We start from the raw sequence: 14,085 nt of genomic DNA, 5'->3' as shown, positions 1-14,085 counted from the left end.
GCAAGTGACTTCCCTGCCAGTAAATGGCTTAACATTCACTTATAGTACATACATATTATCTTTTATAGCCATTTCACTCTATATTTGGATTGTACTAATGAATTTCCAATATTAAAACACAACAAAAAATAATAAATGATCTGTAAGGTCTTTACTATAGAGATACTGAAAAGCAAGCATGAGGAAATCTGCAGATGCTGGAAATTCAAGCAACACATGTCGACCACTTCTTCCTATAGATGCTGCCTGGCCTGCTGTGCTCCACCAGCATTTTGTGTGTGTTGCTTGAGATACTGAAAAGGTTGCTTTTTAACTACACAAAGCCAGAGAAGCAAGATAAAAATGTAATTTTATTAAAACCAACATTTAATTCACAATTACATGTAGATCCCATGATCCAAGCACATTTAAGTTCCAACAGATACAATGAATGTCAGAGATCAAAACTTACAGGATTTAGGAAATGTCATAGTTAAAAATGAGCAGGACTTGATGAGAAAGGATACAGTTTGGTAATGTAAAAAAACAATGTCAGACAGAAAACTAGATAACCGCTAGCTTAAACTCCTGCAGGCTTTACTGTTAAAATCAATCTATTCAAATGGATAGTGCTTTTAATTAATTTACTGTTAGACTTTACCTAGTTTGAAAGGATTTTCCTCATTTTTATTTATGAACTATATCCTGTGATATTTGTCTTTTTTGACCCAGTAAAAGGTACATTCATCAAGGCCACAATATTATAGCACCATAGATTTGTTTTCAGATGAAGTGACAATTCGCTGATAATTAATTCACTATATTCAATACCACAGATGCAATGGTAGCTGCTGCTCATAGATAAATCTCTGCAATGAATAACACTCTTAAACTCTTAAATTTAAGAATTCTTAAATTCTTCTATGAATTTCTTCTGCTAAATTCATAAACAGTAAAATGTGTTGAAAGCAAATTATTAAAATATTTTGTGAAACTGTCTAGTGTGTAAGCTATTGCTTTCTGAGCATTAAATACTATTTAAAATAAAGAATTTGCTGTTTTGACTTCAGAATAAAATAAACATCATCCAATATATGTTTTACATAAATGAATTATAGAAGGAAAGAGGGTTATTCACCAAAACTCCAATTCTGATCTTTAAAATGTATTCCATTGCAGAAGAAACAATACGTCTAAATCATCTCCATTCTTTATCTTAAGATTGTTTCCATTCACTATCTCCTTAGCAAATGTAAAACTGACCAGAACTATTGCCCACTTTAATAAAGAGGAATAGATGAGAATTCACAAGATGTCACTGACTGTGGTTACACCCATATGTCAAAGGGCTTTCAGTGATGTTTAAGCTCCCAATACATCAGCTAAAGGCCTTGTATTGTAAAGGGGTGCTTACTAATGTGCAGAATCAGAAAACAAAGCAGCAAATTCTGGAAACTCTTGAAACAGCCGGGCTCACAACTTGATAAGCTAGGTGAAAGGAGCTGCAACAAGGCAAAGTGAGCTATAACTGGCTGATATAAGGCCGCTTTAACTGAAAACCCCAACTAAAATAGGAACTTAATGCAGTAGTTTGAGGTTTAAAAAGTGAATATACACCTCAAGACCCTGTTCACTGTTGGGCTGTAATTAACTTCATATTGGTATTTCCTTTGAACAGTTAACTGGTATAAAGTTGCTTCTCAGATGACTCGATCTTATGCTTCTCATTAATGTGTGCCGTAATTTCAAGTAAAAAGCACCAGCATTGAATAATATTGCAAATTCAATTTAAAACCAAGTAAATGCTTCTAATGAAAGCTCATTGACCTGAGATGTTCATTCTGTTTCTCTTCATGGATGCTGCCTGACCTGCTGAGAGTTTTCTGCATTGGTAAGTTTCATTTTCATTATTATTTGGAATGAAAATTGTAGTTCCTCGTAGATGTATTAACTTTCAAGTTTCTGGAATGCAGCACAAACTGAGACTTAAGTTATAAAAATAGTAGGCAGTCTCTCAAATCCAGAAACCATTACCAACATCTCTTCATAGGTGGTAAGTATTCTCCATAAAATATGTAAAGGTTTGCTCTTTGTCTTCAGTTTTGAAACAATGAACCATTTTGTCTCATTGCAGGCAGGAACCAGCAGAGGGCACTGCTGCCAGTTGGGTCAATGAAAATCCACCCACTCCAAAACCATTCACACTGAATAGGTGTGACTCCTATAAATAATGTTCACTGTTCCTCTCTTAAAATATCAGAGGTCTGAAACTCTCTTCTGTCCAAGTGATGTTAACTACATGGATTCTCATTGTGACGTCTTGTAATTCAAAACTTTTCCAGAAATATTTCTATTTATAACCCAATTACAGCAGGCATGGTTCATCTGGAACCTAAGATTACTGTACAGCCACTCATTAACAATATCCACTTCATGTTAGGGTAACCAGCTACCAGTCTAAATGCGAAAGCTTTCTTCTCTCCCGTCAATGTGCTTTAGGTGCAAATAAACATCTGTTCCGATGCCTTGCATGGACTGAATGGAGAGCGATCCTCCCAGGTACTCGGCGTAAGCACGAGAAGTGGGCAGACCAAATCCAAACCTAGACAAAAACGGCATCTTTATTACTGTAGCCTGTTCAGAATCCTGACTCCAGAAGCAAAGAAATAGCATTGCAGCTGCCCACCTCCCCCTCAAAATAGTCCATAATGACATAAAGGCCCCTTTACAAGCTGAGTTACTGGTCATTCAGCAAGCTCTGTTTAAGTGGTACTACTTAGGAACAATATCTCCTCCTGCCCCTCAGCAATGACTAATTTACTGACTGACATTTCAATCCACATCCATCGATCTCAGCTCACCTTGAATGTCATGATGTCCTCATTATCCACTGACTCACTATCCATAAATGTACGACACACATAGTCAGCTGTGTCTTACCAGAAATGGCAGTGAACACCACCGGCTCCTCCAGCAGCCTCTCCTCTGGTGGACACCGAATCCTGCTTGCCTTGATGTTTTAAACTGGCAAGCAGTGAAAGTATCACCAGTCAGTGTGTGACCCGAGCTGATGTCAGGGTTGACAGCAACTGGGCTCAGGAACACAGGCAGGTTCGTGGTTGGATATAGGGTCTAGACAGCTTGTATATTTTAGTTGACATAACTTAAGTAAAATCTCATATCCACAGAGAAGCTGACCACTCATCTCTGACGCCTTGAAGATACTGGCAACGACTTTTCGCAGTATTGTATCCACAAGAAGTCCATGCCCCTAGCCCCCACGAACAACAGACACTTGTCCAGTGGTAATCTACTTGCTATTACTAAAAAATATGCTTGTGCTAATCTCAGTAATTTAACAAAGCTGGTATAATGAATATGCAGATCAAATCAAAGACAAGATGCTGGAAATCCCGACCAATGTGCACAAAATGCTGGAGGAAATGTTATTTGTTTCTTCCCCTCCATAGAAGCTGCCTGACCTGCTGAGTTCCTCCAGCATTTTGTGTGTTATCGTTCAACACTATTGACATATGCCAGGATTTATGATCCCTGTAGGCCTCTTCTAACATAACCTTTTTCTCCTTTCTCCTTCATGTACTTCCTTTAAGTGCATTTCCACCTCAAGCACAAGTACTCCTAACAACAGCAAGTCCTACAGTTCAACTACAGTAAAGATGTTCCTGAATACATAGAATTTAGAAGAGACTTTGTATCTTGAGTATTCATATCGCCCCAGAAGTAGAACCATCTTCTCTACATCTACTTAAACTCTTCATAATCATAAAATCTACTTGACTGTTGTCACAATGAGCTCCAATAAACAGTAATAACCAACTCACCATCTTTGGGAGCTAAATAACAGTAAGGATAAATTGGGGAATCCCACTGCTGTTCTTTAAACGGTGCTGCGGATTTCAAAGGCCAAGTTTCCCATCTCGCATCTATGAACATCACTCACAAGGTACTTGAACAGGAAAGGCTTAGAGGTGTATGGGCCCAAGCACTGGCAAAAGGGACTAGTTTTGATCAGCAGAGACCAGCTGGGCCGAATGGCCTGTTCCCATACTGTATGACTCTCTCACCAGACAGAGAGCAAGTAACACCAATATCATTTCACCATGGTCAGTACCCTGCATTGATTAACAGGCACGTGGATGGGAGACCACACCGATCTGGGGTGCGTTAGGTTCCACCTACAGAGACAGGGAATACCAGATCACCTGCAGCAGCTGTCGCTGACCCCCAACATTTGTAAAGCTCACCATTAACCTGCCAGTGATTCTTCCCACCGCCCCCCCCCGCCCCACAAGCTTCACCCTGGAGGACATTACTCACACAAGATCCCGCACTCCCCTCTCCATCCTTACCCATGCATGGGCCCAGATTGTGGGCCGCTGTTCACCACGTGACCGTAGAAAGTGTTCATCCTGCAGTCCTGGCTGTTCTCCTCGGCCGTGGTGAAGTGATAGTTCATCACTTTGTCGATGTTGTCGTGTGGAATCCCACCTCCGCGGTCTGATATCCTGCAGCAAGAGGAAAGAAACTGTGGCCTCAGTGTCGCTGAAGTACTACACCAGCATGATCTGTCAATGTTATCAGAGAACAAGTTTCTAAAGTGAAAAACACTTCAGACAGGTCTGTAAATAGCTCTTGGCCCTTCATATTCTTGTGGATGGGGTGGGAATCCAGGTACTGTCCAATCTGATGGACTGTTCAACAGAGTCACAAACGTCACTTCTACTCCTAATGTCAGTGGTTTAGCAACACGTTATTTTGTTGGTTAATATCAGAACGTAAGAATTTGATATGCAATTAGAATTTTAAGCAAAGATGATGCATTTTGTTGAAAATGGCTGGAATGAGACAATTCAGAATCTACACAGTTACAGCCACTCTTCAGTGCACTCATCAAATCTGACAGAGACCAGAAGAAACAGAAGAGAAGGTGTCCCCATACTTCAGCACCAACACCTCAGTGACGCTCTGATGTTAGTCTTGTGTCCACTGGTGAGTTACATCGCAAGATCTAGGGACCTGTCTCAGATGTACTCAGCAACCCTCGAGCTGAGAATTTCCAAAGATTCACTTCTCTATTTCTTCTCCTTTCAATGCCGAATGTCTAACTCCTGAATCCCCACCCCACCCCAGCCCCAGTCCTGGTTCCACTCACCCCAGCCAGGGGAAACATTTTCCCTGCATTAACCCTTTTGAGTACAGGAATGTTGTACGACGCAGTCTCCTAACTCATGGATAGGCCCGGTCTGTTTAAACTCTCCTATTCCACCACCAGTCATCAGTCTGGTGAGCCGATGTTGCAAACTGCCTCCCCCTACCCCCACCCCCACCCAATCCCCTTACATCCATCCTCAGATGGAGAATGCCCAAGGGGGGGGGGAGCATAAAATGATGATGAATTGTCTCCCTAATGCATCTCATCCCCTCCACCAGCAACAGCATAAAAGGGCCCATCAATGCTTTATTGCAGCCATTCACTAATCATCTGTTTACTGATGCTCAAATTAGATTAGAACATAGAAATCTACCATGATACCTCAATTGCAACGTAACCACTGGCTTGAACACAGGAACAAGAGCCCAATGCCATTAGGAGAGATGGAAGTGTTGACTCTCATCTAGTGAGACAATGTTTGACAGCAACATCTTGATTCAGTAGATAAGAAGGGGAAACGCTCTATGATTATTGATACAGAAAGATAAGTCGGCACAATACTTGATCACCTCCTGCAGGTAATCCTCAACCTTCCTGGGGTTATCTCAACTCATTCCCTTTTTTTTCTGAACCAGAACCAAGTTCAAACCAGTTCTTAAGTACTGTCTGGACAAAGATCCCCTGTGTTTGTGTTGGTTTCTCTGTTAATTGGTTGTTGAAAAAAAGAACCGAAAGGGCTTGGGGCTGTATTGTGACAGTGAATGGGAGGAATGGAACGCAGGAGATTGTTCCAGCTGCTGTGTTGTTACAAGATTTCACAGGACCAAGGCAGAGCAAAGTGCTTGTGTGGCCTAAGGGTAGAAATATTGGCAGCAACTGTCTTTGTCTGTTGCTGAACATCTGCCCTCAGTCCTGCTTTACCTAGGGAAGGGCCCTGGATACGGCTCCCAGTCGAGCACTGCAATGCAACATACTGCGGACCTTTCTGAAAAGAAATAACAAGATCTACACCCAGAACTGCTTCCAGTGCCAGTTAAACCCCAAACTTCAGCCTACTGCCCGTCAAAGCTTTCAAGGAATTCGAATGAATCTGCATTTTTTTTGAAAATTAGAGCATTTTGCATCTTTTTAAGACTGGGGCAATTAAGGAGCGAAACGAACAGCATGGTCGGTTTCAAGAAGCATTTTAGTGTGAAACAAGTTGTTCAGGGAGGAAATCCCACATTCCAGTGTCAGGATGCTGAAGCCACATTGCAGAAACAGTTGTTCCAATCAAATAGCGACTGCTGCCCATCGCAATCACTGTCCTACGTTGTCATTTTGCGGCAGCAGTACAGTGCAATACATTAAAAAATATAAATGAAAAGTACACATACTGAATTAAATAAGTAGTGCAAAAACAGACCAAGTTACTGAAGGGGTAATTCATTTAGTTCAGGGGTTGGTTCATTGTCCATTCAGAAACTGATGGCGAAGGGGCTATTCCTAAAATGTTGAGTGCATGTCTTCAGGCTCCTGTAGCTCCTCTCTGATGGTAGCAATGAGAAGAGGACACGTCCTGGGTGATGGAGGTCCTTAATGATTGACATTGCCCTTAAAAGATGTTCCCTACAAGGCTGGGAAGGCCAGTGCACGGGATGAAGCTGGATGAGTTTGCATTCCTCTACAGGTTTTTCCACGACCCTGTGCAGTGGCTGCTCCACACCAGATGGCAATGCAACCTCTCTCCATGGTACATCTGTACAAACATGCTAGGGTCCTTGGTGATAAATGAAACCTCCTCGAACTCCTAATGAAATATAGCCACTGTCATGCCTTGTTTGTAATAGCCTCAGCATGTTGGGCCCAAGGATAGAGCTTCAGAGAAGGTGACACCAGGAACTTGAAACACAATGAGGATTTCCCTCCATCCACCTTAGCTCAGCAGCTATAATTGCATGCTTTGACCATGCATTGTATTTACACCATTTTTACTTTTCAAATCCACGTTGGCAACTGGGACTCCACACTCTCTTACATAACACTGGCAGGAGTGACCTGGGCCAAGTTTCAGAGCCCTGCAGATGATCTTGACATTGACTTTGCCTCCTTGCACAACCTGGTTAGGCTGCAGCCCGTGGCTTGAATGCTCATGTGGTAATCAGGAGAATTGATACCACTGTGGAAGCAGGGACCATACAATTCCTGTTAGCAGACAGAGTTCTGATGACACACTGGAGGGCAGTGTGAGAATTCACACCGGAGGGCTTTGATCACCCCCATACATACACTTCCACTGGAATCAGGTGAATCAAATGTGCAGCAGTGAGCATCGTGCGTTTAGTCACTGAGAAGAAAAACAGGCCCTTCGAGCTACCATGTCCATTTCGGGTGTCAGTTATCAAAACCTACTGTAAATCTAATTGAAAGCAGGAAACACAGGGAACACTCAGCAGGTCAAGCAGAATCTGTAGGGAGAGAAACTGAGTTTGGAAAGAGGAAAAGAATTAAAGTTTCAGATCAAGGATCCTTCAATCTATTTCCTTTTCCTACAGTGTCTCCAATATTTTCAGTCTTTATTTCCAAAAATATAAGACAGCTTGGTAGCGTAGTGGTTAGCACAACGCTTTAGAGTACAGGCAATCCGGGTCCAATTCCCATCCCTGCCTGTAAGGAGTTTGCATGTTCTTCCTGTAATCCCACAGGTTTCCTCCCAACGTAGGTTAACTGGTGATTGTAAAATTGTTCTGTGGTTGGGCTAGGATTAAATCGGGGAGGGGGGGAGCACGTGGCTTGAACAGCTTATTTTGCGCTGTATCCCAATAAATGTATAACTAATAAAATATGTACAGTATGTGTGTGTGCACAATCCCTCTCTCCCCCTCCCTCCATGTAACTCTTACGTACCACAGGATGTTATATAGGATCTGTATATTGATCTGTGACATATGGTGTGTGTACTGTGTTGTTAAAATTCCCTGTATGTTTCTGAGTTGATTACAAGCACGTTCCACTCTACTCCTGCTGACAGTAAAAAAGTGGACTGTTTGCTTTTCACTCTCCAGCACTGCACTTTGTCCTGCTCCTTATTCTGTTAAACAGCTTTGGCCTTGTGATGTTTGCCTTAATAAGGAGGGGCGTTGTTATGTACTTGTACTTAATGCGTCAGTAAAACAGCTGCCCACTTCACTCCCACTGATCACACTACTTTCTTGTTTCCCTAGGTGTGATGAGACAGCAACCCACTCGGGGCGGGTTGTGTAAACCACTTAATCTCCTCTGTGAGCTGAGCCGAGTAGCACTTCATATACAACCTGGTTCACACCCGAGCTTTCCTAATGAAAACCTTTTACAGAAATAGAAAATGGTTAAAAATGGAAACTTGTAGAAACCTGTAACATCTGTGAAGGGAGAAATATAAACATCCTTGGAGTCCTTTGACATGAACATAATAAGCTTTGTTTCTCCTTGACCTGGAATGTTATTTCTCTTTCTACAGATGCTACCTGACCTGCAAGGTGTTGCCAGCAGTTTCTGCTTTTATTTCAGATTTCTTTTCAATACTAGAGGCAAATTTCAAATGATGTTTATTCTAATTAGCCAAAATCCCAGAAATGATGCAGACTGCACTGTGGCATGCATGTAGGTTGTGTATGTGATATCTGTTCTAACTGAATCATCAAGTTCACCGATATCACAGCAGTGGTTGGCCACATCGACAGCGATGACGAGATGGCCTGCTGAGAGGAGGCAGAGCAGCTGGGTGAATGGTATGAGCACAACTTGAATCTCAATGTGGACAAGACCAAAGAGATGACTAGGACTTTAGGATGGTACGGGTTGACCATTCCTCAATGCACCTCCGTGGAGATAGGCAGGAGCACCGAGTTTCTGGTGGTGCACCTAATGGGAAATCTCACCTGCTCCCTTCAACACCACCTCTTTGGTCAAGAAAGCACTCCACTTCCTGAGAAGATTGAGGCTCCTCACTGCACACCCTCCCCCCAAATTCTGCCCTATTTTTTATTGGAATGCACCAGCAAGAGTGTTCTGAGCAGCTGCATCACCATCCGGCACGGGAACTGCAAAATGTCTGACTGCAAGTCTCTCCAAAGGATTGCCAGGACTGCTAAGAAGATCATGGTGGCCTCTCACCCACCCATCTGAGATATTTATCAGGAGCATTGCATAGCCTTAGCATTGTTAATGATCCACCCCGCATCCATCCAACAATCTCTTTGACCACCAACCATCAGGCAAGAGATACTATAGCAATAGGACAAGAACTATTGGGATGGGAAATAGTTTCTACCCTCAAACTGTGAGACTAATGAACTCCCTGCCAACACCCTGGTCTCATCACATATGAAGTGCCCGTAGCATTATACTGCTCACCTTTTAACTTGTGTATGCCCCTTATTATTAATTCATTTGTGGTAATATTACTTTATACGTTAGTGCGTGAGTTGTATATACTGTGCTGTGCACCTTAGTCCGGAGGAACATTGTTTCATTTGGCAGTATACATGTGTATGGTTGACAATAAACTTGAACTTCAACTAAAAATAATACTCGTAGAATCAGTTAAGAGTAGTAGGCAGTGAAATTATCCACGTCAGCTTGGTAGTTATAGAGTAATAACTATTCCTCGACCTGCTGGTGTGGGACCTGAGGCTGCTGTACTTCCTACTGAATGGAAGTAGCAAGAAGAGGGCATGCCTTAGATGGTAAGGGTCTTCAATGATGGATGCTGCTTTCTTGTGTCAGTGCTCCCTGTAACCACAATTATGTTCCCTCCCTGCACAGTGGCACTGTGCAGGTGTCTCCTTAACAGAATGTCTCTGGCAGTGTCAGACAGTAGCTCAGCAGCACTCTCCCCCGGTGGTACTAGGGGTGGACAATTAATGGCACCTCACACTTGGAACGGTGCATCAAAAAGGGTAGCCAGTCATGGAACCAAACCGTGACCCTTTCACTCCCGGCTCTACCCTCAACCAGTCTCGGAGCAGCTAAACATGATATCATGTTGCCCAATTCCACGCCCCACAGCGACTGATCCACTAGCAGAGCCCTCGTGAACGATTTCGTTTACAGTTTACTTCCGATTCTGTGAATGGGGTTTTGCTTAACGGCATGGGAAGTTTTTAGATAACCAGGGTATTTTTTTTCTATGGATTTCCCAGTCTAACCCTCCGATGCTGCCGTCAGGAAGTGCCATCACTGACGGCGATGCCACCTTCTCCAGTGATTACACAAAGGCCCTTTCGAAGCGAATGGACAGAAATTCAGTGGTGTCTCACCAATGTACTGAAGTCAATACATTCATGGGATAAGCAACTATTTCGTAGCCCATAGAATTTTGCTAAGTTCACAAGAACAGTTTCAATTCTTGGCATTGCAATAGTTAACTGGACAAATTTTGGTCTGGACAGAGTGAGATTGGGCAAAAATCACAGGTTTGCAGCAACATAGAGGAAGTGTTTTCCATCCCTTGCTTTGTGCAAACTCCCAGGATCCAACAAAGTGTTAGCCAGAAATAGCTCTTCCCTTCTTTAGCACTCGTTCCTGCTCGGTTTCTCAGGATTTTGCTTTGATCCACATCCATACAGCCAGACAGTTTATATGGCATTAACCTACTTCACTGGCGGGTGGCTGCATTTACAGATTAGCAACAAGTTACATAGGAACAGGAGTTAAAATGAAAGCAGAAGGAAACAGCAAATTATTGTTTATAGTATCGTTAATTTATCCCCCATTTTAATCTCTCCATTGTTCAGAGGATAGGCAAATAATCTGCCCCAGGTGGAACACTTAACACCATGCAAACTACAAAACACCTCCCCCAGACACAACCCACCTCCCTGCAAGGATCAACAGTCAAAACCAACAGGCACTGACATTATTCTAGTTTTCCTCTAGTCACTTATTAACCTTTACGGTCAGCAGATTTTCCATGAAATTAACCTTAAATGTTCAAAGTTTTGCCCACAGCCCTTTCATTGTTGATGGCTGACGGTTTGAAAATTAAAGGTTGATAACAGAGAGCAACAACACTGACCAGCAGGACTCGTATTGAAACAGAGACCGTCTAATCTTGCCAGGGAATGTCATTTTGGTGCAGCAGCTGCCTTTGTGCGCCACATTACATCATAAACGGTGAACTTTGATAACAGCACATCACAAGCATTAACTCAATGTGACCTCGTATTATATCCCATCTGCCATCTCCTCATCCATTCACATTCCTTTCCCACGTTCCCTTGAAGTCTCTCTGCATTTACCTCACAACTCACCCACTACCCCGATACACAACTTCAGCATACTGGGACATACAGGTTTCTCCCGCCATCGAAGGTAGAGCGTTCCTATGAAACAGTTCGTAAGCCGGAATGTCGTAAAGTGAAGAAGCAATTGCCATTTATTTATATGGGAAAAATTTGAGAGCGTTCGCAGACCCAAAAAATAACCTACCAAATCATGCCAAATAACACATAAAACCTAAAATAACATAGTAAAAGCAGGAATGATATGATAAATGCACAGCCTATATAAATTAGAAATGCTTCTCTGCAACGATTGCTTGCACTGTTCTCGTAGCGAAAATCTCACGCAAGCGCTCTCTGCAGAAAATCTCACGCAAGCGCTGTTGGCATAAATACTCTCCAGTAACCTTTAAGCTATGAAGCTGCAAAATCATACCAAAGAACACATAAAAATATACAGCCGATATAAAGTAGAAATAATGTATGTACAGTGTAGTATCACGGGAATCGGGAAGACAGCTTGCCGAGCACACATGATGGAGTGTTAGGCTGAGTCGTCAGGAGTTTGGGTGGTGCAGTGGCCCCCACCCTCCAGACAGCAAACCAATACCGATCCACGAAGCATGCAGCGGTAGCCAGGAGGCACACAGCACATCTTTAAGAAAAAAAGCCGAAACAAACAAGCTAATTAATTAGGTGCCGCCCGGCACGTAGTTGTCAGCCCAGATCAGAGGCGATTGCCAATTGCATCAGCTCTGATCTGGGCCGACAATTATGTGCCAGGCAGCACCTAATTAATTAGCGTATTTATTTCAGCTTTTTTCTTAAAGATGTGCTGTGTGTCTCCGGGCTACTGCTGCATTCTCCACGAATCAGTATCTGTCCGTGGCCCGGGGTTTGGGGTGGTGGGACACTGGAGTGTCATTTCATTGTCCATCAGGGCAGGCAGCTCATCTTCTTCTATGTCTGCCTGCCTCAATGTCGAAGGTCGAGGTTGGTCGTCTGCTGTGGCTGATGTGGAAGGCTTGCTTGACTGCTGAGCCTCGCGCATTTTTCTATCATACAGTTCTTTGTAAGCACTCAAACCATCTTGCAAATATCCCCTAAACCGACGTACTCTTTCAAAATTAGAGTCATATTTTATCATTGCAGCGAAAATCTCACGCAGTTGCCTCACATTCAGTTCCTGGACGACTTCACCTTTGGTCCGTTTGCTACTGAATTCGGTTTCGATTGTTATCCTTTCCTCTTGCAATTGCATCAGCTCTTCATCTATCAGTTCTTGGTCATGGGATGCCAAAACCTCTTCAACATCATCTTCGTCAACTTCCACAAGCCAAACTCACTTTGTCCTTCCTTCGTTCACCACGATCGAAACGCTTAATTATGTCTAGTTTTACGCTAAGTGTATCATCCTTACAAGCTCTTTCAGGCTTTTCTGACACCTTAGAACTCACCTTGCTAACGGATGCTCACAGGCACGTGTTTAAGCAATGCCGGTGAGAATGCCGTTCTGAATCCAGGGGAGAGCGGCTGCTCAGGGCGCGCGCTGATTTTTTTTTCACGCACTGCCTTTTTTCATAACAGTGAAAACACCTTCTGTTAGCAAAAACAGGGAACTAAATGTAGGTCTTTTGTAACAGTGAGGTTTCGTAAAGCGAATGTTCAAAAAGCAGGGGACACCTGTATTATATATGTTCCCTTCATCAAAATAATTGATATAAACTGAATAGTTGGGGCCACAGCACAAACTGCAGTAACACACTTGTTGTAGGACCTCAACCCAAAAATGATCAATTTTTCCTGTTTTCTGTCTGTTAACCAATTCTCCGCCTGTGGTAGTATGTAACCTCCAGTCACGAGCGCCTACTTTGTTTTTATTTTCATTTTGTTTGTTTAAAGATGCCAGCATGGATAGAAGATTGGCTGGCTGGCAGGAGGCAAACAGTGGGAACAAAGGGAGCCTTGGCTGCTGGTGACTAGCTGTGTTCCACAGGGGTCAGTGATGGGACTTCTTCTCATGTTCTATGTCAGTGATTTGGATGAGGTAATTGATAGCTTTGTGGCTAAGTCTGCAGACAATGCAAAGATAGATGTACTGCTGAGGAAGGAGAGGCTGCCGAACAGTTTAGGAGAATGGGCAAAGAAGTGGCAGATGGAATACAGAGTCGTGAAATATATGATCAACACTGGGGCACCTCAGGGGTGTGTGTGTTTATCCCACTGCTCTACTCTCTCTATATACCTATGATTGTGTGGCTAGGCGTAGCACAAATACCATCTATGATACAACCATTGTTGGTAGATTCTCAGATGGTGACGAGAGGGTGTGCAAGAACAAGATATGCCAACTAGTGGAGTGGCGTTGCAGTAACAACCCGGCGCTCAATGTCAGTAAGACAAAAGAGCTGATTGTGGACTTCAGGAAGGGTACGGTGAAGGAACACATAGCAGTCCTCATAGAGGGATCAAAAGTGGAGAGAGTGAGCAGTTTCAAGTTAGATAGATTAGATTAGATTCAACGTTATTGTCATTGTGCCGAGGACAGATACAAAGTCAATGAAATGCAGTTAGCATCTGACCAGAAATGCAAAGAATAGTGTTATTTACAAAATAACTGTGAATAAAAAGTAAGTGCTACAGCACACAAATATAAAAGTACTGAGACAGTACAATACGGGTGCAATACTG

The 14,085-nt window shown here is 42.9% G+C and overlaps 1 protein-coding gene across 1 annotated transcript in view; it reads right to left on the bottom strand.

Moving 5' to 3' along the window:
* Nucleotides 1-332: 332 nt before the first annotated feature.
* bckdk (branched chain ketoacid dehydrogenase kinase) overlaps nucleotides 333-14,085 on the bottom strand; it is a 72,468-nt gene continuing 58,715 nt past the window's right edge. Inside the window, exons 10-11 of the mRNA XM_072242824.1 lie at nucleotides 4,350-4,505; nucleotides 333-2,581 (exon numbers count right to left, since the gene is read on the bottom strand). Of these exons, the coding sequence (XP_072098925.1) occupies nucleotides 2,437-2,581; nucleotides 4,350-4,505 (301 nt within the window). The 3' untranslated portion in view covers nucleotides 333-2,436. The remainder of the gene's footprint in view (nucleotides 2,582-4,349; nucleotides 4,506-14,085) is intronic.

This window comes from Mobula birostris, chromosome 25 (assembly GCF_030028105.1).
Source record: "Mobula birostris isolate sMobBir1 chromosome 25, sMobBir1.hap1, whole genome shotgun sequence".
NCBI classification, from domain to species: Eukaryota; Metazoa; Chordata; class Chondrichthyes; order Myliobatiformes; family Myliobatidae; genus Mobula; species Mobula birostris.
The sequence above is the reverse complement of the archived record's forward strand: the minus strand, read 5'-3'. Positions and strand labels throughout refer to the sequence as shown.